General features: G+C 40.2%; 2 protein-coding genes across 2 annotated transcripts; one reads left to right on the plus strand and one right to left on the minus strand.

Annotated features, from left to right (window-relative positions):
- The first annotated feature begins 1112 nt into the window (after positions 1–1112).
- Positions 1113–18737, plus strand: lonp1 (lon peptidase 1, mitochondrial). Its single transcript, XM_036586392.1, has 18 exons — positions 1113–1856; positions 5168–5256; positions 5356–5475; positions 7714–7966; positions 8066–8127; positions 9846–9975; positions 10265–10348; positions 10966–11186; positions 12117–12255; positions 12372–12550; positions 12637–12724; positions 13832–13954; positions 14053–14169; positions 14423–14563; positions 15083–15248; positions 15672–15892; positions 16084–16248; positions 17906–18737. Exons 1-18 carry the CDS (start codon positions 1338–1340, stop codon positions 18053–18055), a joined length of 2967 nt encoding a protein of 988 aa, XP_036442285.1. The 5' UTR covers positions 1113–1337; the 3' UTR covers positions 18056–18737.
- Positions 18738–18795: 58 nt separating this feature from the next.
- On the minus strand, positions 18796–22622 carry rpl36 (ribosomal protein L36). Its single transcript, XM_036586393.1, has 4 exons — positions 22564–22622; positions 20754–20848; positions 20330–20464; positions 18796–18927 (listed from the first exon to the last, which is right to left on the minus strand). Exons 2-4 carry the CDS (start codon positions 20844–20846, stop codon positions 18838–18840), a joined length of 318 nt encoding a protein of 105 aa, XP_036442286.1. The 5' UTR covers positions 20847–20848; positions 22564–22622; the 3' UTR covers positions 18796–18837.
- Positions 22623–22836: the final 214 nt, after the last annotated feature.

The following is a 22836-nucleotide window of genomic DNA, read 5'->3' on the forward strand; positions in this document are numbered from 1 at the left end:
TCTGTACTTGAGTGAAAGCTGAAATGAGGAATGCATGTAGTACAAATATGACTTGAATACTTCTCCCCTGCTCAAGTAATATTTTACGAGGAGTATTTCTACTTTTACCTTGTCAGGCCTAAAGTAGTTTCAGCAATTTAAATCCAATGTGAACTGGAAATCATAATGTATCTTCATTCCGTATTGTGACATATTGTGAGTGAAACACTCAAGAAGGGTCCATAAGCTTAATATATATATATATATATATATATATATATATATATATACACAATCAGGCATAACATTATGACCTTGTTTCTACGCTCATTGTCCATTTTATCAGCTCCACTTACTATATAGGTGCACTTTGTAGTTCTACAGTTACAGACTGTAGTCCATCTGTTTCTCTGCATACTTTGTTAGCCCCCTTTTACCCTGTTCTTCAGTGGTCAGGACCCCCATGGACCCTCACAGAGCAGGTACTATTTGGGTGGTGGATCATTCTCAGCACTGCAGTAACACTGACGTGGTGGTGGTGTGTTAGTGTGTGTTGCGCTGGTCTGAGTGGATCAGACACAGCAGTGCAGCTGGAGTTTTCAAACACTGTGTCCACTCACTGTCCACTCTAATAGATACTCCTACCTTGTCAGTCCACCTTGTTGATGTAAAGTAAGAGACGACAGCTCATCTGCTGCTGCACAGTTTGTGTTGGTCATCCTCTAGTCCTTCATCAGTGGTCACAGGACGCTGCTGGCTGGATATTTTTGGTTGGTGGACTATTCTCAGTCCAGCAGCGACACTGAGGTGTTTAAAAACACACTAACACACCACCACATCAGAAGAACTACAAAGTGCACCTATATAGTAAGTGGAGCTGATAAAATGGACAAAGAGTGTAGAAACAAGGATGCCAGATCGGTGTGTATATATATATATGCCCCCCCACCCCCTCCCCCAAAAAAACTTTACATAACAATAAATTAAGATATTTTTTTCTTAAATGGATGATGAGTGACCAGAGACGTAAACTAACCAAAAGTTAAAAGGTCAGTTTTGATTTCATTCTGAGGCAACTTTAGGGCGCGATTGCGCAAGTGAGCTAGTACACCACACTCGCGCTTATTGGAGCGCGGCCGCGGGGTGTCAGCGAAATCAGCGATACATATTTCTGTATGTGTTTTGCCCACATTCAGATTGAACTCGTCTATGTTTTCTATATTATATAAAACGACACTAAGGTTCTGTTGCGTGTACAGTAAAGAAATAAGAGTAGCGCTCTCTCCGTGTTCGGTTACGGGCGGGTAAACACCGTGACGTGATCAGTCGGCGTTTCTCGTAGAAGTCTCCAGATAAACATGGCGGCGTACATGAGGCTGTGGGCTCCGTACCGACGGGCGGTCAGCAGCCACACTCACAGCTTCAGCGCGGAGATCAGAGCGCTGTTCCGGTGCCAGACACCCGGCCAGAGTGGGTGCAGCTCCAGCCGATCGTATGCGTACAGCTTGGGCAAAGAGTCGCTGCGCGGCATCGCCTCTCCTCCAGCAGCAGCGGGGATCAGGACATGGAGCCGGGTGTCCGCTGTGCTCCCCCGCGGCAGAGAGGCTCAAGGACTCGGCTGGTTTGTCAGCTGCGACCGCAGGGACTTTGTGATGGGGAACAGGGGCAGCGGAGCCGGCGGGCTGTCCGGGGAGGACGGGGCAGAGAGCGGCGGGGCTGGCGAGGATGATGCGGGCGGAGATGGAGCTGGAGGCGGCTACGGAGCTCCTCAGATGACCGCTCTAACACCCATGATGGTGCCCGAGGTTTTCCCCAACGTGCCGCTGATCGCGGTCACCAGGAACCCTGTCTTCCCTCGGTTCATCAAGATCATCGAGGTGGGCAACCAGATATCTGTGAGCTGTAGCTGCGCTCTGCTCTGCCTCTGAAAGTTTCTTAAGGTTCAATCTTATAAATCTTTCATTTGAGTTATATTACTTCATAGTTTTCAGTGATCCACACTAAAACAGCAAGTAAGGTGAACATAAACAGCCCAGTAACTCTTAATAGGTTCAGCTGAGCTGGCAGTGCTTCACTTTTTCAAATTTGACTTGGGTTAATTTCTTATTTTGTGACCTCACTCAATACACCTGTTCTTACTGCCTCACTGTCTTCACCTGAATACAAAACACCTTCATGGTGAGAGAAACAAAAACAGGTAAAACGCAACACAACTGAACATTTTACCTTGAGAATATGCTACGACACAAAAATATCGTCATTGTGTGAAGAGAACGAATGAAAAAAAAAACAAAAAACTAAGAGTTAAACCAAAAAAACACTAAGAATGCTGGGAAGCTTTTGGGGGAAAAGAATCTGTAGAACTTAACCGAATTAATTTAACGAAACTAGTTTTACTTAAGCAGCTAAGGCCTAATCCAAGAAACAGTAAAGTTTACTAGATTTCCATTAATACGTTTAAAAGAGGAGTAAAGCAAACCCCAAAATAAGTGCAGTTGTTCTATTTTACAGCGTACAGTGCTCAGCGATATATCATTGTAATGATGTATTGTGATGTTGACACCATGATATTGCTTTCCAGAGTAGGGCGATATGGCTCAGGTGTAATGAAGACACAATATGCATTGTGATATTTCATTTTCCTGAGGTTTGATAAGTTTGACTAGACAAAAATGGACCAGAACTGCCGCTTTAAAAAACTCAGAATATTTGATAATAATAAAAACTATCAAATAAACATAAAAATCATTGATAGTAATTATGGTAAACTCCTTAAATGGCCAGGGCCCGCCAGCAGGCCCAAAGTTTTATTACACACTTCTATAACCTAAGAATAGCTCCACCAGTTACACTGAGGTCCCTGTAGTTACTGAATAATAAGCATTATTATGTAATAAGCCTGGGATTTAAGGGGTTAAATGAGACTGATGTTAAGTGCACTTTCTCTGTAGTGAAACGTGCAGTTTATCAGTGTTTGTAGGTACTGGTGAAATCCACATTATCATCAGAAAAAATGTAATTTATTATAAAAACGACAAAATATTGCACAATATGCATTATGATATTTCGTTTTTCTGAGGTTTGATAAGTTGGAATAGACACAAATGGACGAGAAGTGTCACGTTTAAAAATATGACCAAAAACCTTGAATAGGATGAATTTTATGTTTCAGATACTCAAAATCTATTAAACAGGACTGATGTTTATTATGCTCTTTGTAGTAAAGCGTGCAGTTTGTTAGTGTTTGTAGGTACAAGTACTGGTGATGTCCACAGTATGATCAGAAAAGTACTAAGTTATCACAAAAACGATAAAACAGTGTCAGAATTTGACAATATTTCGGAGATATATTTGATGGATAATAAGCATTATACTGTATTTAAAACTTATTTTCTGGAGAAATGCAAGGGGATGTGAGCCACTAGTCAAAAAAAAGTCAAAATGTGAATTCTTCTGAACGTCTGATATCTGTAGAACTGCAAACGCTTGAAAAACTGAGAAAAGCATTGGGAAGATATCTACAGTACCTGGATATTAAATCGTCTTAGATATTCCAATCCTTAAAGAACCTTTAGTGTCCTTGTTAGCTGTTCCCGAGGGGTAATAGATGCCAGACCTACCTTCTCCAAATTTTATTTGCAGCAGCCATCAAGGGTACAACAGTTAACTGGCTAAAAACTACTGCCCCAACACGATTCCTGGATTCAGCGCCTATGGGAATAACATGATATGGAAGAAATAACACATAATTCGAGTCTACAGAGGCAGAGTTAACAGATGGACTCCAGCAATGTCAATAATGCTCTGAGAATATCATGTAATTGAATTTGAATAGGTAGTAAGCATCAGTCCTCTGGTTCCCTTACATCCCCTTTCCCTCAGTTTAATAGTTGTTTTAAATGAACTGTTAGTCACTAATGAGTATATGCCAACATCAGTGTGAATGTATGTATATCTGTACAAATCGCTGCTGTCGGAAAAAAAACTTATATCTCCATTTTTCAGTTTTTGCCATAATTTGAAAACGCCTGTTGTCCTTTACATTGTGTGTAAATTTCATGATGAATGGACCAAAAGAAACGGCTCAAAATGACTTGGCAAAAAGTCTGGTTCCATTGACTTACATTAAAAGTAAAGCATGTTTTTCCTTCTCCTGTAAAGTTACCGTTTTGGAGATACGAGGTTTTCTTCCGACAACAGCGATACATTCCCCACATTCTAGGGCCTGACTGCGAAGTGGGGAAACTTTTTATGATCCTGTAATAAACAACTAGTTAAAAAGAATTGCAAAAAGCTTATACTTTGCTTCATAAGCAAATGGCCACAGTCTAAGACTAGAGATATCTGTATAGTTTCACTTTCTGTGCTTAAAAAAGTTAAAAAGTAACTATGGCTACTGTCAACAAGTTGTTTGGACCCACCAACCTCCTTCAATACAATCTACAATTCAGCCAGTGATTATATCTGTGATATTACGCCCATTAAATGGATTATTTTTATAATTTGGATTAGTGCATTTTGTACATGATATCCAGAACGGGATAACTGCTGTGTATGACATTCATAAGGTGCTTCAGATTGTTTGGAAATGACAGTTTAATATCCACAGTAAGACAACATTAATATCACCTAGCACTGCGTGACAGGTGCCAGTGTAGCTGTTTCACTGCAGTAAGAATGAACGTATTCACTGTGATAGAATGGCTCATAATGGGATGTTTGCTGGCTGTTTCATCGTCCACTAACCCCGGCAACGCTGTCTAAATGGGCTCCCCCACTAATCTTTGTTGGTGAACAATGAGAAAAAGTAGAGAGTGTTTCTAAAGGGTTTTATCTGAGCTGCTTTTCACTCGTTTGCTTAGAAAGCACTCTGGGAATTCACCAATATGGATATCTGAGGAGGTGTTTATTAATATGTCACCATAACCATAAAGGCAGCACGTTTGTTAGTCTGTTTTCTAGGGTTTGATTAAAGATTTTGTCCAATATCTTTAATGTTTTTCTAGTTTTCAAGGTTTTTAAAAGTGATTTAGCGGGTTTTTTTTATAAAATGCATGCCTCTAAAGTAAGACCCAGCACAATAATGATCTCCCATAGGTTTCTGCTGGGCACAGAAAACTTAAAATATACTTATTTTATTAAAACATTGAACTGTTGACCTTTAACCAGTTCTGCACACCATCTCCAGGTGAAGAATAAGCAGCTGATGGATCTGCTGAGGAGGAAAGTACGACTCGCTCAGCCCTACGCTGGCGTCTTCCTGAAGAAGGATGATAGGTAAGGGGGTCGAGTGACATGAAGATTCATTTAAAGTGGCCTTGCATGTAGTGTAGCTGACATCCATTTGACCACTTCATCTTCCTGCTCTGTTGTCAGCGATGAGTCAGATGTGGTGGAGAGTTTGGACGCTGTCTACAACACGGGGACTTTTGTTCAGATCCATGAGATGCAAGACCTCGGTGACAAACTCCGCATGATTGTGATGGGACACAGGAGGTAACACCGGCGTTTTACTCATCGTAGTCCAAATTCATAGCTGTTTTTAAGTATCAACACATTCAAAATCAGAAGGGCTCAGACTATTTCTAAAGGGACAGTCTCTGAAATCGTGCTAAGTAAAGTGTCGTAAAGTGAAGCAGAGCAATTATGAGGACTGGCTTGTTTATTATAACCTGTTTATTATGTACTATGTTTATTAGCATATATGTTGTCGGAAGAAAACCTCGTATGTCCGTTTTTTGTTGTTTTTCTGTTTTTGACATAATTTGAAAATGTCTGTTACCCTTTACATTGTGTGTAAATTTGATGAATGGACTAAAAGAAATGACCCAAAATGACTTGGGGGGGAAAAAAGTCTGGTTCCATTGACTTCCATTAAAAGTAAAGTAGGTTTTTTCCTTCTCCTGTAAAGTTACTATTTTGGAGATACGAGGTTTTGATCTGAGAACATTGATATATTATGTTTACATGATAGTGAAATGCAATACAGCGTATTTGAACAGTAACACAATTGTTTTAATATAGTATATTTTTCATATTCTATTAAATTGTCGCCATTTTTTAAATTTTGGTGTGCATGAAGTGGGCAAGGTTTTGGATCGGTCGATATTTGTTCTTAACATGCAGTTGAACAATTTATTTTGTTTGCATTGTCACATTTTTTGCGGAGGTTGGCAATATGACAGTTTTTATCATGGATATCATCAGTACTTAAATAACACTGACCAACTTAATGTTTCATAACAAAGAGACCATAATTAGTCTTGTTGGATTTGTGCAGCACAGAATGCACATAATCATTGTATTCGTAGTATTTGCTTGTATTTTTTAAATGTGGCACTGCTGGTTCTTTTTGTCTGTTCTAGCTTATCAAAACTCAGCAAAACTAAATTTCGTGATGCATATTGTGTTACGTGAAAATGTCATGAAGTGATGTGATGTTTGTCAATTGCCCACCCCTAATTTGATGACTTAAACAACATGAATCAACAAAAGACATACTCATCTGCGCATCTGTGCATGTTTTAGGCTGAACCATCAGCGTATGAGTTTCATATCAGTCCACAGGAGCAAACCTTGGGTGAAGAGCTAATAAACTATTGAATAAAAACGAGACAAATTCATTTTCTGAAGAAAATGCTTGGTGATTATGCAGCTTAGGCTGTTTCTGGCATTGCTAAGTTGTTGGTAGGTGGTTGTTATTGTATCCCACGAAGTTGTGGGGTGTTCCTAGGTGGTTGCCATGTTACCCTAGGTGGTTGCTAGGGTGTTGCTAGGTGGTTGCCATGTTATCCTAGGTGGTTGCCATGTTATCCTAGGTGATTGCTAGGGTGTTCCTAGGTGGTTGCCATGTTATCCTAGGTGATTGCTAGGGTGTTGCTAGGTGGTTGCCATGTTATCCTAGGTGATTGCTAGGGTGTTGCTAGGTGTTTGCCATGTTATCCTAGGTAATTGCCATGTTATCCTAGGTGGTTGCTAGAGTGTTGCTAGGTGTTTGCCATGTTATCCTAGGTGGTTGCCATGTTATCCTAGGTGGTTGCCATGTTATCCTAGGTGGTTGCTAGAGTGTTGCTAGGTGTTTGCCATGTTATCCTAGGTAGTTGCTAAGTTGTTCCTAGGTGGTTGCCATGTTATCCTTGGTGGTTGCTAGGGTGCTGCTAGGTGGTTGAAATGTTATCCTAGGTGATTGCTAGGGTGGTGCTAGATGGCTGCTGGGGTATCCCAGTTGGTTGTTTGGATGTTGCTCATTGGTTGCTATGGTGTTCCAGGTTAGGTCACTTGGTTGCTAGGGTGTTACTAGGTTGTTGCTATGGCATTCCAGCTGGTTGGTAGGGTGTTGCAAGGTGGTTACTGTGGTGTTCCAGGTGGTTGGTAGGGTGTTGATGGGTGGTTCCTGTAGTATCATGGCTGGTTGCTATGGTGTTGCTTGGTAGTTTCTAAGGTGGTTACTATGGTATCCCAGCTGGTTGCTAGGGTGTTGCAGGGTGGTTACTGTGGTATTCCAGGTGGTTGGTAGGGTGTTGATGGGTGGTTGCTGTAGTATCACAGCTGGTTGCTATGGTGTTGCTTGGTAGTTTCTAAGGTGTTTGCTACGATATTCCAGGTGGTTCGTAGGGTGTTCTTAGGTGTTTGCAGTGGTTTGTTTGTTTGTTTAAAGAACTTGCGTACATTTTTAATCAATCATAGTTAATCATAATGAAACCTAAGTTAGAGCTCGTTCTCATTCTCGTTCAGGATTCGGATTACTAAGCAGCTGGACGTTGAAGTCGATGAGCAAGTGGACTCTGAGGGGGAGTCCAAGACGCCCCGGCGAAAGTCGAAGCGGAGCCGTAAGGACTCGGGCTCTTTGGCGGATGCGATGCTCGAGAGAGTACAGGACGCTGAGTTTGCGGTAGAGGCTGTTCCTCTGCCGAACACCAACGAGGTGCTCATGGTGGAGGTGGACAATGTCATACATGAAGAGTTCCAGGTCACAGAAGAGGTCAAGGTACTGCTACCTACTCCTGCTGCTGTGTGTGCTGTATTTGTTGTGCTTGTCTGTTGTGTTAGCTTTAATGTAACCGGCTCTATGTGTTTGTTCATCTAGGCTCTGACTGCAGAGATTGTTAAGACCATCCGTGACATCATTGCTTTGAACCCTCTCTACAGGTAATGTTATATCGGTAACCTAATTTTTACTTAAACAAAAATGGTGTTCAACCTGTAGTATAGACAAATTATGATTAGACTGTATTGGCTTAAATCCATATCATAGTATAATTTCTGTTTAGGAAGGAAAGAGTATGCTGTTGTGCAAAAACTTCATGCGTCCCAAAGTGAATAAATATTTTCATTTTCCATATAGGCTCACCAAAAAGAATAAAATATATATTAGATTCCTTAAAAAGCTCCTTATGGTGCTGGTTAGTTGTAACAGGAGCCATTACTTCTTCACACATTTCACACACAGCTATAGGACTGAAGAGTCATCACATTTATAGTATGTTTACAGGCTAGTAGTTCAGGATAGAGTAGATTTGGAGCTGGGCTGGGTGTACATTTTATAATTGGCAGTTTAGCTGAATGGTTAAGTTACTCCCACTTCCCACGAGAGGGAACCGTTCAAGCCCAGTGCACCGACATACTTGTTGAGCTTCTAATGCAACAGTCAGCCTTGTTATTCTGGGGGGTGCATGTAAGATAATTTGATCTATTCTGTCAGCGCAGCTCTTAACAATGTGTTTATTGCGGAAACTCCTATTGCAACGGCTAAACGGCTTACTGCAACCTACTGTCACTTACTGTAACTTCTATCTAACAAACCTATACCTGCACATATAGATTGACATCTCGTCCATCTTCTATCCATATCTTGTATGATCTGGAATATATATATATATCTCAGTGTTCTATCCCCTGTGTACCCTGCATCTCATTTATCTACCTCAGAGTCACTAATTGTATATATGGAGAAGTGTTAAACTGTACATATCATAGCTTATATTACTGTACAAAACTGTATATTTGAATGGTGCAACACTTGTGGATACTAATGTGTATATTGTGAATATGTGTATATATATAGTCTAGTGTGTGTGTGTATATATATATATATATATACATATATATGTGTGTGTGTGTGTGTGTGTGTATGTATATATATATATATATATGTGTGTGTGTGTGTGTATGTGTATATATATATATATATATATATATATATATATATATATATATATATATGTGTGTGTATATGTGTATGTGTGTGTGTGTGTGTGTATATATCGCTGTTGGAAGATAACCTTGTATCTCCAAAATGGTAACTTTACAGGAGAAGGAAAAAACATACTTTACTTTTAATGTAAGTCAATGGAACCAGACTTTTTTCCAAGTAAATGTGTGTTTCTTTTTGTCCATTCATCATGAAATTTACATGTAATGTAAAGGGCAACATGTATTTTCAAATTATGTCAAAAACTGAAATACGTCAAAAACGGGGATTCGAGGTTTTCTTCCGACAACAGCAATATATATATATATATATATATATATATATATATATATATATATATATGTATATATGTATGTGTGTGTGTATGTATGTACTCTCTCTCTCTCTATATAGTGTCTATACTTAAACATGTTTTTTGTATATTTAAGTACTACAAGGGGGCTATGCACCTAAGATTTTCACTCACCTTCACACCTGTGTAAATGTGATGTGACAAACGTGATTTGATTTGGTTTAAATATATGATTTATACATAGTATATATGTACTCTGTATATTAGCGTATATTATGTGTACATGAATCTGGAATGCAATACAGTGTATTTGGACAGTAACGTGATAGTTTTACACATTACAGTTTGTGTGTGTTTATACAGGGAATCTGTTCTGCAGATGATGCAGGCTGGACAGAGAGTAGTGGACAACCCTATCTACCTCAGTGACATGGGGGCCGCTCTAACCGGAGCAGAGTCACATGAGTTACAGGATGTTTTGGAGGAAACCAATGTAAGTTTTCACACTACAACTGGCATTTAGAAACTCTGGTGATTATTGTATGATTATTGTTTTATTATCATTAGTCTTATGTGTGCTGATCTCAGAGAGGAATAAGAAATTGGGTATATAAAAATAGGGGGGCTGCATATGATCTGTTTTTACTGATCCTGTTCAGTGTTTTGAATTGCTAGTTTTACATTTGATGAATATTATACTGTGTACTTGGGTGTATATTACCTGCCTCATTTAAAAAAAATGACTGATGGAGATGTTTTCCATGCGTGTGTGTTGTTTTTAGATACCCAAGCGACTATACAAGGCCCTCTCGCTGCTGAAAAAAGAATATGAGCTGAGTAAACTGCAGCAGCGCCTTGGCAGAGAGGTAATTACACCCCACAACTCAGTCACAAGATCAAGGCTTTTGGAAAGCTGTATTAAGTCAGATTACTCAATACAGCAGAGCTGCATGACCTTACAGCTGGATCTGCACCACTGCTGAGTTTTTTCCCCTCAATTGTAATCCAGCACATTTGGCTCTGAGATCCAGATGCACTTGCAGAGCTGGATAAGCTGGATCAGATAAGATTAGGGTTTGAACCCTGTCCTACAGAAACACCTGTGTATTTTACAACACAATGACAAAAACTCTTCATATTCAGAGACAAACTTTGCATTTGGCGACACAATGAAAATACTTCCCTCATTCAAATGATCACAATGTATCGCTGCTTGTAAAACCCTTTATCTATTTTGGCCGTTTTTCAGTTTTTGACATCATTTGAAAATGCCTGTGGCTCTTTACACTGTGTGTAAATTTCATGGTGAATAAACCAAAAGAAATGAACCAAAATTACTTGGGAAAAAAATCTGGTTCCATTGACTGAAGTAAGTTTTTTGCTTCTCCTTTCAAATTAGCATTTTGGAGATACAAGGTTTGGTTCCGACTGCAACGATATGAACTGTCTTATTGATTTACTTGCTTGTATCTTTGCTCTACAGGTGGAGGAAAAGATCAAGCAAACCCACAGAAAGTACCTCCTGCAGGAGCAGCTGAAGATCATTAAGAAGGAGCTGGGGCTGGAGAAGGAGGACAAGGACGCCATCGAGGAGAAATTCCGTGAGCGACTGAAGGACCGCACAGTGCCTGAACATATCATGGAGGTCATTAATGAGGAGCTGAACAAACTGAGTCTTCTGGACAATCATTCCTCAGAGTTCAAGTACGTGGCAACTACAGTGGACGCAGTGGACACTAGACACTTCTTTTAATTAGCTAATTTACCGTCTTTAACGTTACCCATTGCTGACACAGGCATTCAATTGCACACACAGCTTGTATAATCTCCTCAGAAAAGCACTCGACCAATAGAATAAGATGCTCTGGAGTAGCCACACATGAGTATAAGGTCAGCATGCCCAATGCATCCGCTAGAGGCGTCTAAAGCCCTCCAGCACTGGGCTGTGAACCAATGAAACTGCTTTTTTTAAAGTGATTGAGGATCAACAGATATCTTTGGGATATTTTGACCTCACTAATGCTTCTGTTGCTGAATGCTATTAAATCCTCACAGCAATGCTTCAACATCTAGTGTAAAGCCTTCCCAAAGGAGTAGAGGCTTTTACTGCAGCAAATGAGGGACAAACCCCCTATTAATATCCTTGATTTAGGAAGAAACGTTGGATATGCAGGTGTCCACAAACTTTTGGACATAAAGTGTACATCTCAGTCATAATAAAACCTTACATGTCCAAACTAGTAGTCCTATAGTAACACTGGTTTTATTTTGAAATGTTTTGGTTGATTCCACAGAGATTCCCAATGGTTGCATGTTGTATTTGCATAATGCATGCTGGGTATTGTAGTGAGAGAACACTAATGAATATAATATAATAATAAGATAATATAAAATCTTCTCAAACGGTTTAAGCTGAATACTGCATAACACAACAAATACTATATTAAACTCTAGTTTTAGGCCAGAATGTCCCCTTAAGTTTAATGTATATTAACATAATGTAAGCAGTTTTGGTCATTTCTATTAAATCTCTGTCTCTGTTAATGGGAAGAATCTGTCAGGTTGATATTATTCTTTATTTTTGCCTTCTTCTAACTTTTTGTGTTCCGTTATGACCCTTTTATTTCCCTCTAGTGTTACAAGGAACTACTTGGACTGGCTGACCTCCATGCCCTGGGGCATCAACAGTGTGGAGAACCTGGAACTGGCCAGAGCCAAAGAGGTGCTGGAGGAGGATCATTATGGAATGGAAGATGTGAAGAAGCGCATTCTCGTAAGCTGGTCCTACATTAATGCGAGATCTCTCTTACAGTCGTTGGAGTTTTTCTTACCACCAAAGTCGTGCTGTAATAAACCTGTAGTCCTTCAACTTTCCTTGTTCTCATGCAGGAGTTTATAGCGGTTAGCCAGCTGAGAGGCAGCACACAGGGAAAGATCCTATGTTTCTATGGGCCACCCGGTGTGGGAAAGACCAGCATCGCCCGTTCCATTGCCAGAGCTCTTAACCGGGAATACTTCCGCTTCAGCGTGGGCGGCATGACTGATGTAGCTGAAATTAAGGGCCACAGGTGGGTTTGGTGCAGATTCAACAATCCTGCAGCGATTTGTATCAGTAAAAAATGTAATTTCACTATATGGTGTTTGTACTTTGTAGGAGGACATATGTTGGGGCCATGCCTGGAAAAATTATTCAGTGTTTGAAGAAGACAAAGACGGAGAACCCACTGGTTCTCATTGATGAGGTACATTCCAGCTCATGGCTTTGCTATATTTTAACAGTTAGTCCTATTTGTAATTAAGAAATGTATACTTGCGTTTCACGTGACGTCACACTGTATGGTCGCCGCCGCTTTGAGGGCCGAATCAGGGAGTGACTGCGCTGCATGATGCCTTCAATTAGCTGTGCTTTGTGAATGATTCACCTGCAAGACGCGACAGAAGCAGAGAGACGAGAAACACACAGACCTTTAATTCTGTGTTTTCACTCCAGACTTGGAGCCGCTGCACTGTATAGTTCAGTTTCTCTCTGCTGTTCACACCTCGTTCAGCTCAACAAGGGATTAATTAGCTGATAATATCAGGAATTTTAACCAGGAAACCAGTTATGCAGTGCAGGGGTTTCAGGACTGGAGCTGAACTCTGAACTAACTGCACCAGCAAACACACAGAATCACATCTGTCGAAACACGACGTCGTTTTCCGACCCACGACATTCAGTCTGATATTTAACGTTCATGTTTCTCCATTTAAACCTCGTTTAAATCTCCAGAAACAGAGAGTGAAGTTATACCGGCTGTCTGCAGCTCCGTTAGGGGGACGACTGTTCATCTCTCGGCTGTTAACATCAGCTAAAGTTATCTAAAGGCCAGCATTGTTCACATCTGTGTTAATTAGCTGATATCGTTATCCTCCTATGATGATGATATGAAGTTTTTTCTCCTCTTTATACAACACCCTGGGATCATTTACCCACCCTGATGTGAAGAGCCGGTGGGCTTCTGTGCTTTTAAATGCTGTGAGAGACTCTCCAGAATAGGTAGAGGGGCTGAGTGTGAGATAAATATAAATGTCAGGAATTCACAAATTTGGTAGGTTTCCTCCAGTTTAAGTGGGACCAGGAGTTCAGGGGAAACTGTATGAGGATCTCAGCCTATTTTATCGTCTCTGTCGAGGTGACGTTTTTTCTCTCTTCTTACTCCAAAGTAAGGAGAGTAACTTTAGCCATCTTTCACCTCTGGTTACATTCCTGCGGAGCAGCAAAGCCAGAAATTCGGTCCCAAATATGGAACAACAGAAAAGTCACACGACTGAAACCCCAGGATATTTATATTTACGTTTTTTTGCAACAGGTTGACAAGATAGGCAGGGGTTACCAAGGGGATCCATCTTCTGCACTCTTGGAGCTTTTGGACCCTGAGCAGAATGCAAATTTTCTGGACCATTACTTAGATGTGCCTGTGGACCTGTCCAAGGTACACTAGTTGGATTACTCGCAGTTAATATACACCACTTTATTACAAGAGGACTTTTGCCTTAATTGTACCATATTGTTTTTGTGCTTTCTGTCCAGGTTCTGTTTATTTGTACCGCCAACGTGCTCGACACCATTCCAGAACCTTTAAGAGACAGAATGGAAATGATCAATGTATCTGGCTATGTAGCTCAGGAGAAGCTGGCCATTGCAGAGGTAACAAACAACAGCATACTGTACATCCTATATTAATATTTCCAAAAATATACACACGTTTGATTGGCTTTATCTCTTGATTTGTTTAGTGTGTATGCTTGTACTGATATGGTACCTTCTGTACTGTATTAATACATTCTCTCCATGCTCTGAATCATCTTTCAGTTCAATATTACAGTATTATCCTGTATTTTTAGCTGCTACTGTGCCATATTGGTTTATGCTATTTGGTTAGTAATACTCTTCTTTGCAGAGATACCTGGTGCCCCAGTTGCGAGCCCTGTGTGGTTTAGATGAGCAGAAGACTAGCATCTCCTCCGAAGCGCTGAACGTTCTTATCCGACAGTACTGCAGAGAGAGTGGAGTCAGGAACCTCCAGAAACAGGTGGAGAAGGTAAGAATGTTAAGAACATTAATATGTTTTTGTATGAGATAGATTTTATGGCCAAGCCCTTAGGATTATCCAGACTAGAGCTTGAGCTACACTGTTAGAAATAAAGGTTCTGTTCAGGTACATTTTTCGTTCGTCAAGGTACAAACAATGTAAATGTGCCCTCAAAGGTCCAACAGTGGTTTTAAGGTCTGATTGTGAACCTTAAATAAGTTTTTCCAGGTGAAAAGTTCGTATTTGTACCTTTTCATAACTGAATGTTTTAAAACAGAACAGTAAAATAAAAGCCTGGAGACGAGACGGGGTGTGTGGAGTCAGTACAGCTTAGAACATATCATTTCAGTGGATTATGGTTCAGTTATGTTCCCTGACTAAAGGTACTGAGATGGACCCTTGAGGGTACCACCCCAGTGACAAGAGGGGCACTGCCCCAGTGACAGTTTAGTACCTTGGCCTGAGTTTCTTGAATGTCACTTTTTTCCATTTTTTAATATCTTTTTCTACATTCTTGGGTTCTTGCAGGTGTTCCGGAAAGCAGCGTTCCGCATCGTTAACGGCGAGGAGACCTCTATCAGAGTGACAGCCGAAAATCTACAGGACTATGTTGGCAAACCTCTCTTCACAGTGGACCGGATGTATGATGTCACTCCACCGGGGGTGGTCATGGGCCTGGCATGGACAGCTATGGGTAAGAAGATATAAGAAGCATACGCATGAAGTTTAGTTCTGCCTCTACAACTGAAAACATAATGAATTATGATAAATAAACATGGTTAAATAGGGTATTTCTAAATAGGAATATAACTAGCAGTGCAAGCATTTGGTAAACTTGTGAGTGGAATCAGCTTTCAGGCCTTTTTATGATTAGGAATTAAGAGTAAAGCAGCCACAATAAAGCCCTAAAACAATGGTACCCAGTCTTATCTGCAAAAGGCCAGCATGGTTGCAGGTTTTCATTCCAAACAAGCTGGAACACACTGGGTAAGCCTGGACATCCCTGCCCTAGAACGTATTTTCACTGTGGTCACATTCATCAGAAAAAGCCCACGCTGGCTTACTGAACCTGACCTTGAGTGTACTGTTCATTACAATTCCTGTCTTTTCTCCTCAGGTGGCTCCACGCTATTCATTGAGACATCTCTGAGGCGACCGAGGACCCCTAAGGGGAAAGACGGACCCACTGAAGGCTCGCTAGAGGTCACGGGGCAGCTGGGAGATGTGATGAAGGAGAGTGCAAAGATTGCCTACACGTTCGCCCGCTCTTTCCTCATGAAGGAACAGCCAGAAAACGACTTCCTTGTGGGCTCTCATCTGCACCTGCATGTGCCGGAGGTAAGGACACCAGTAAAAGCAAAACATTTCAATAAATGGTCCTTGTAATTAACAGATTCTTATTTCTATTGGCACAAGTTTTGATAGGGGTTTCTTAGTTTATGTTACAGTTTTACATTAATTAATTGGTAATTGTTTCAAACTGGTGTGTTCTTATCTTCTGATTCTCATTTTATGTGACTGTTTGTTAGGGTGCCACCCCTAAAGATGGACCAAGTGCAGGCTGTACTATAGTGACAGCCCTGCTGTCCTTGGCCACAAACACACCAGTGCGGCAGAATGTGGCCATGACGGGAGAAGTGTCCCTGACTGGGAAGATTCTGCCAGTTGGAGGCATCAAGGAAAAGACCATTGCGGTGAGTTTCACAGACGGAAAGCAGCCAGTATTCACAAAATCAAAGTCCAGTCAAACTTGATTCATTGTTATTCTTTCTTAATGCAGCCATGTGCTGAATAAACATCATTTAATACATCGCTGCTGTTGGAACAAAACCTCGTATTTCCATTTTTGTCATTTTTCTGCTTATGACATAATTTAAAATGATTATTTAAAATGCCTGTTGTCCTTTACATTGTGTGTAAATTTCATGACGAATGGACTAAAAGTAAAGGCACAAAATGACTTGGAAAAAATTCTGGTTCCATTGACTTGCATTGAAAGTAAAGTATGTTTTTTCCTTCTCCTGTAAAGTTACCATTTGGGAGATACGAGGTTTTGTTCCAACAGCAGTGATAAACAGTACTGTGCAAAAGTCTTCTACAGTTGAATACCCCTGGTCAGTTAACATGTTTTGTTGTGAAAATAAGTTGATGCATCCTCTACAGAGAACCAACCTAAATATGAAAATTTGATGCAAATGTTAGTGCATGATTTGCTTTTTTTCCCCCCAATATGATAAATTCAACAAATCCTTTGTAGAAGATGTGGTCAATAATTTTCACCAGGGTGACCAAACTGTTGCATACAACTGTGTTTAACTGAGCATTAAATATTTATGTGCTCAGAAAACAACAGTTAGAATAAATACAAATAATATATAATACTAATAAAATAAGTAATGATTTTATGTATGTCAGCATGCATTTCCAAACCTCTCCTCATGGCAGCCCAGTATCATTTGTTGTTACCGTCCATTACCTGTTTTGGTTAATCAATCCCTCATGAATTTTGCGGATGGAATTGAATAAATCCGTGCGATAGCTGGGGTCATCAGGGAGAAATCTGGAACCAAACTTACTTCTGAATCTAGTTCAAAAGATACTTTTTTGAAAATGAGAAATTTTTATTACCTTTTACTTCATTAATGCTTGTTTGCATTTGTTGTTGCATAGATTGTTATTGCCCAGATCTATGGTTTTAAACACTGTTTAGGTGTCCAAGGCTTTTGTACAGCACTGTATAAACAAAACATTTCCTAACAGGATGTTTCAGACAAGTCATCATCAGCTGTGCCTGATATTTAGACAGAAACTTCTAAAATTACATGTACATTATATAACACTATGCATTATATAAGTAACTTGGTGCTGTTGACAGCCAATATTTCATGTAAGTTCATGTACACTCTTAAAAAAGGTCTTCGAGAGCTTCTTTAGTAAAGAAAAAGGGTTCTATATAGGACCATGAACACTCTAAGAACCCTTTGCATGATTAAAAGGTTCTTCAGGTTGATGGAGAATGTGCTGTAGATGGTTCTATATAACATCCAAAAGGGTTCTTCTGTTGTTACATTGTCATGCTTGTGACAATACAATCCTTTTCAAAAAGGTTCTATACAGAACCATCTATAGCACATTTTCTGTCAAAGAACCCTTTTATCATGCAAAGCGTTCTTTTTATGGTTCTATATAGAACCACTTTACTAAAAAAAACCCTGAAGAACCATCTATGATTATTGTAAGATTTATGTTGATAGAATTTGTCTTCATTAACTTCACAAATCATGTTTTATGATGTTTTGTATCTGTTAGTATTGCATTCTTTGCATAATGTCATTGTTTGTTCCCCCACAGGCCAGAAGAGCTGGTGTAGACTGCATCATCCTCCCTGCTGAAAACAAGAAAGACTTCTCAGACCTGGCTGAGTACATCACAGAAGGCCTGGAGGTGCACTTTGTTGAACATTATGAGGAGATTTACAAGATCGTGTTCCCAGGGCAGTGAAGAACGTCACTCGCGATCAGCTGCTCTATGCCTACAGTTGATTAAGTGCACCATATGAAGAAAGCACTGGCACACAGAAGCTAAACAAGGTTCCTTCTACCAGCACTTGCTGACATGGACTTCTCTTGTCTGTCAAAGTTGATGCCCCTAAATGCAGCAAAGGTTGCCAGATGAACACTGAAATCTGTAGATCCCAATTATTTACCTGAAGATACTGGGATCATGATATTGCTGCTACGCAGCCTTTAATTCAACATGTCACAGTTAATCTCGTGATGAAGAAGCATTTCACTAACATGTCTGTTGATTTTCTCAACTTTCCATTTAACAGCTGCCTTTGAATTATTTGATAGTGTCCATAGTTTTACTTCAGTGTCTTGTATACATCTCATGCCATAACCAGAGTACATTAATCTCAGTTATCCATTTTTACTGAGGCTGTAAACAATATTACAGTTGCAACATTTTTGAAGTTGGTTAAAAGAGCTGATGAGAATGAGAATGTGACCAAAGATTATGCTGAACATTGAAATAGCTGGGATTTGTGCTTTCCTTCCAACATCAGAGGGATCTGAACTTGGTCAGCATGCTCATATCAAGAATTGTGACTTGTTAAGGTTAGTTTGCAAACGCCTAAGACGACAGCAAAGTCTGAGATAAAAATAAAAATACACTGGGGAAATAAGAAGGCCTGTTTACTACGGCGTAACAAAAAGAATCAAGCAGACGTACAACGAAACTTATATTTTTCAAATACAAATTTATTTGTCCAATAATACAGGTTACTCCTTCTTGGCAGCAGCCTTTCTCATTGCAGCCAGGATGGTGCTGAGCTCTTCCCTCTTTCTCTTGGCGCGAATGTGAGTTCCCACCTGTGTGAAGAGAAGGCAGATGAATACAGAGCTTTCTATGCTCTGTTAAGATAACGCTGCAGCTTAATAAATCCTCATATCAACATCCTCGTGGCCGAAGTTTATGGTGGGCCGAGAGCAAAAAGGTTTCAATCAAGTTTTGTTTTTAAGTGCATTTTAAATAATTACACTTTTGTAAAATACTTAATACCAACTGACAAGGAAAATAAGGACAAGTTATATATAAAAATGTTCGTTCTCTCATTTGGGGGGTCTAGGGTACATTTCTGATGGACCATGTCAGACATCCTGAGGGGCCAACTCTGGGCAGCCCTGCTATACACTGCTACTGCAATAAATCTTTAGGTTCACATCACTGAACTACCAGACAGTGTGTAGTCCTGCAACCCTTCAGCCTAAGCCCAACAACATAAATCTGAAATATTCAGTGTAACTGAACGAGACGCTTGGTTTAGATGGACAACCACCACCAAGTGTAAAGCACAACAAGTAAAAGCAAGAATAAACACAATTAGGGGTTGTCGAATTTTGGAAAAAATGGTAGAGAGATTTTCATGACACTGATCACAAAATTGTATTACAATGCAGTAGTAGTGTCACATTTAAAAATTTCTATCAAAACTATGAATGCAATGAATATTCAACATTTCCAATAACCTGCACTAAACACAGTTGAACAGGTCTAATTATGCTCTTCGTAATGAAACATGCAGTTAGTCAGTGTTCAAGTACTCACAATATCCCATCATATGCTCAGAAATACATACAACAAATGTCAGACTGTGACTGCACTTCGCCTTTATCTAGGCATCACATTGATGAGAACTGATAAGTTCAGAGAACTGAGTGATAGAGCAGACGCTACTCATTATTAGGGATGTAATAATGAATATTTTCAGGTTTAATCCAATTTTAGATTCTGAAGTAAAGATTTCATACCATAAAAACAAAAAGCCTAGTCCTCTGAACTTGACTGACAGGATGTACCCACAGTATAGTTTTCATTGACACCAGTTTTCACGAAAGACAACAAGACCATCAGAAGGGACCAAGTGGCGCATCAGAGATAAAGTTTTAAATTCTGACATTTCAGATATTAGTTTCTGATTTTCCAGGACCATCATTACATCTGTAACCATTATGCACTGGCCCTCAAGCCAGGAGGCCACACTTAATGCCAATCCATAAAAACACAGGAAAATATACCAGTTTCAGTTTGGACTTGCTTGCAACTCGTCACTGTCAGAATACGATCTTTATGCTGTTCTAACAGTTTGTGATGAAGGACCGTTACGGACTGTTATGGTTTTTATTCCAACAGTGGTGATACGCAACAGACACATGGCACACATCACCCCTCAAATGAGCCTACATGTTTGTGTCTACTGACAAAATGACTTACCCTTTTCTTAATGAACTTGAGGGCACGCTTGTCTTTGGAGACCTTCAGCAACTCCATAGCACGGCGCTCGTAGGGGGCGAAGCCACACACCTCGCGGATCATATCACGCACAAATTTACTGTGCTTGGTCAAACGCTGGAGACAGAAATAACACCATTAGGAAATCTGATGAGGTTCACAAGTGACCACTGATGCTGGTGTTACACTTATTAGACTGATAAATGTCCTGCTGCACAGATAAGCTTGAATGACTACAGAGGTTCAAGACAAAGTACCAGCTTTCTGGTTTGCTGACAACTATGCACAACTATGCATCACCTGCTAATACTGTAGAAGTTAACACTCATGCCCAAGTGTCTCCAATTCCATGTGTGAGCCGTTATAATCTATGTTTTTAAAAGATTATTGCTCAATATGTACTTACCCCTCTCCTGCGGCTGTGGCGGGGCTTGGATACGTTCTTGGTCACCGGGTGGCCTTTATTAAGGCCCACCGCCATAGGATACCTAATAGCCATCTCTGTTGGGAACAAAGCAGATTCAGATCAGATGGTGCAGACATGTTCGCAGTTTTCTGTAAGACTTGACCAAGTTTCTATGCAGCTACAATGATCAACAGCAGCATCAAAAGTTGACGAAAGTTCTCCCCATACTCTCTGAAATTACAGGGCAAACAAAACAAAAAACAAAACAAAAACCTCACACAGGCTTTCACGGGGCACAGACCTCCATACAGTTGCACATTCATCACAGGTATGAGTAATATACTCCAAAAATAGGTGTAAAGCCATTTTTTACATATTAGCCTAATTGTCTATCCGTTCAGCTCACCTATTATGCCTGTCTGAGGAGGGGGGGGGTGAAAGTGCTCACTACCTACAACAAAAACCAAGCACAGATCTGTCCCAGCTGGCCAGTTTCAAGATTACAAGCTTTATTCTATATGTGGCATTATCCTTAAGTGAAAACTGCTGTGCTCTAGCAGCAGTGTTTTAAAGGGGAACTCCACCGACTTTTCAAAATTCCTGCATAATAAAACAGAATTGTTCACAGTGGCGATAAGAGCCAGCTGTCCACCTATAAAAGCTCCCTCACAGAAAGTTACTCCATGAAATGGTTATGAATGCACTACTTGATGTCAGACATTATTTTATGATACTTTTGTGATTTAATTCTGGCCTGAACTTTAAATCCATTAACTGCAGAAAAGTATATGCAGGCGTTATGAGCAACTCATTAGATACATGTGGGTTCTGGAGGTTTTGGATTGTTTTGGCTCTTATAACCACCACTGTAAAGAAATCTGAGTCACTAAGCTTCTTTGCAAATGAACCATTTCACATCAAACGAATGAATACAGAAATTTTGAAAAATTGGTGCAATTCCCCTTTAACTGCTGGGGTTTCCAACAAACAACTCTGCTGTCTGCTTCTTCGCCCCACGCAAGACTAAGGTAGACAAACGTATACACATCACTTTTAAACCACACTGGTTCTTCATGGGTTCTTTAGTCATGACCATGGTTCTACATGGCACCAAAACCGGTTCTGCTATATAGAACCATAAACACCACATTCTCCATCAATTTGAATAACCATGTAGGCATGAAATGGTTCCATACAGAACCCACAGTTCTACACAGAACTACTGTCTTTACTAAAGGTTGAAGAACCATCTTTATTAAGTGTGTATAAACAACTCCACCTGCTTCTGTGCCACATGCAAGGCTATGGGAGACAAATGCACGCAAAGACCACTTTTAAAGCACATATTCCACAAATAAAATGCCAATATCATTAAAGACCCTCTGGAAACTGGAACGCGTGTTCCTGAGGGAACCGTTCGGCCGTTCCTTCCACACACGGGTCCTCCTGGCCAGCTCTGCTACTGCTAACATAAACCCTGGTTTCGGACGTCTTTATACAGTGGTCAGATATCCTGTGCTGTAAACCTTTACCGAAGCATTTCTGACCGGAGTTATTCGTTTTTATACAAGTCTAATTTAAACAGCGGAGGATCTGAAATTCAGGTCAGAGCCGTTCCTTCACTCCGCCGCCAAGATCGAAATAAAACAGGATTAAACGTCTACGGCGCGTACATCTAATGGCAAGAACGGTCCGATGACCCTCTAAATTAGTCGCACTTCTTGGTGAGAACGCGTTTGTGCGGTTTACATTGAGGATGGCGCTGATTTCTGTAAGATTATAAACGTTGTAATTCTCAGAACATTCATACCTGCTTTCTCTAATGGCGTCCAGACCGGAAAGGAGCGACGCTGGGCGGATGCGGAGAAAAAAACGGCACAGCAGCAAAAACTATTATAAAAGTCACGGAGCGCCCCCAGCGGGGCACTTTAAAACACATATATATGTATATATACATTTATAACACACAAAGATTTTCTTGTCTCCAGCGATAAAATCTGATAAGTTAAATTATCCAGTCAGCTTTTCTCTTTTTTCTCTTTTTTTTTTTTACACCATTAATAATTAATAAATAATTCCATCA

The sequence above is a fragment of the Colossoma macropomum genome, unplaced genomic scaffold (genome assembly GCF_904425465.1).
Source record: "Colossoma macropomum unplaced genomic scaffold, Colossoma_macropomum, whole genome shotgun sequence".
NCBI lineage: Eukaryota > Metazoa > Chordata > Actinopteri > Characiformes > Serrasalmidae > Colossoma > Colossoma macropomum.

What these genes read in the sequence shown, in the direction of transcription:
- rpl36 (XM_036586393.1), bottom strand. Translation starts at nt 20,846, where the DNA reads ATGGCTATTAGGTATCCTATGGCGGTGGGCCTTAATAAAGGCCACCCG. An exon ending in GCCACAGCCGCAGGAGAGGG is followed by an intron (nt 20,465 to 20,753) that starts GTAAGTACATAT and finishes TTCTGTCTCCAG; the next exon opens with CGTTTGACCAAGCACAGTAA. An exon ending in TCAAGTTCATTAAGAAAAGG is followed by an intron (nt 18,928 to 20,329) that starts GTAAGTCATTTT and finishes CTCTTCACACAG; the next exon opens with GTGGGAACTCACATTCGCGC.
- lonp1 (XM_036586392.1), top strand. Translation starts at nt 1,338, where the DNA reads ATGGCGGCGTACATGAGGCTGTGGGCTCCGTACCGACGGGCGGTCAGC. An exon ending in ATTGTGATGGGACACAGGAG is followed by an intron (nt 5,476 to 7,713) that starts GTAACACCGGCG and finishes ATTCTCGTTCAG; the next exon opens with GATTCGGATTACTAAGCAGC. An exon ending in GCTGAAATTAAGGGCCACAG is followed by an intron (nt 12,551 to 12,636) that starts GTGGGTTTGGTG and finishes TGTACTTTGTAG; the next exon opens with GAGGACATATGTTGGGGCCA.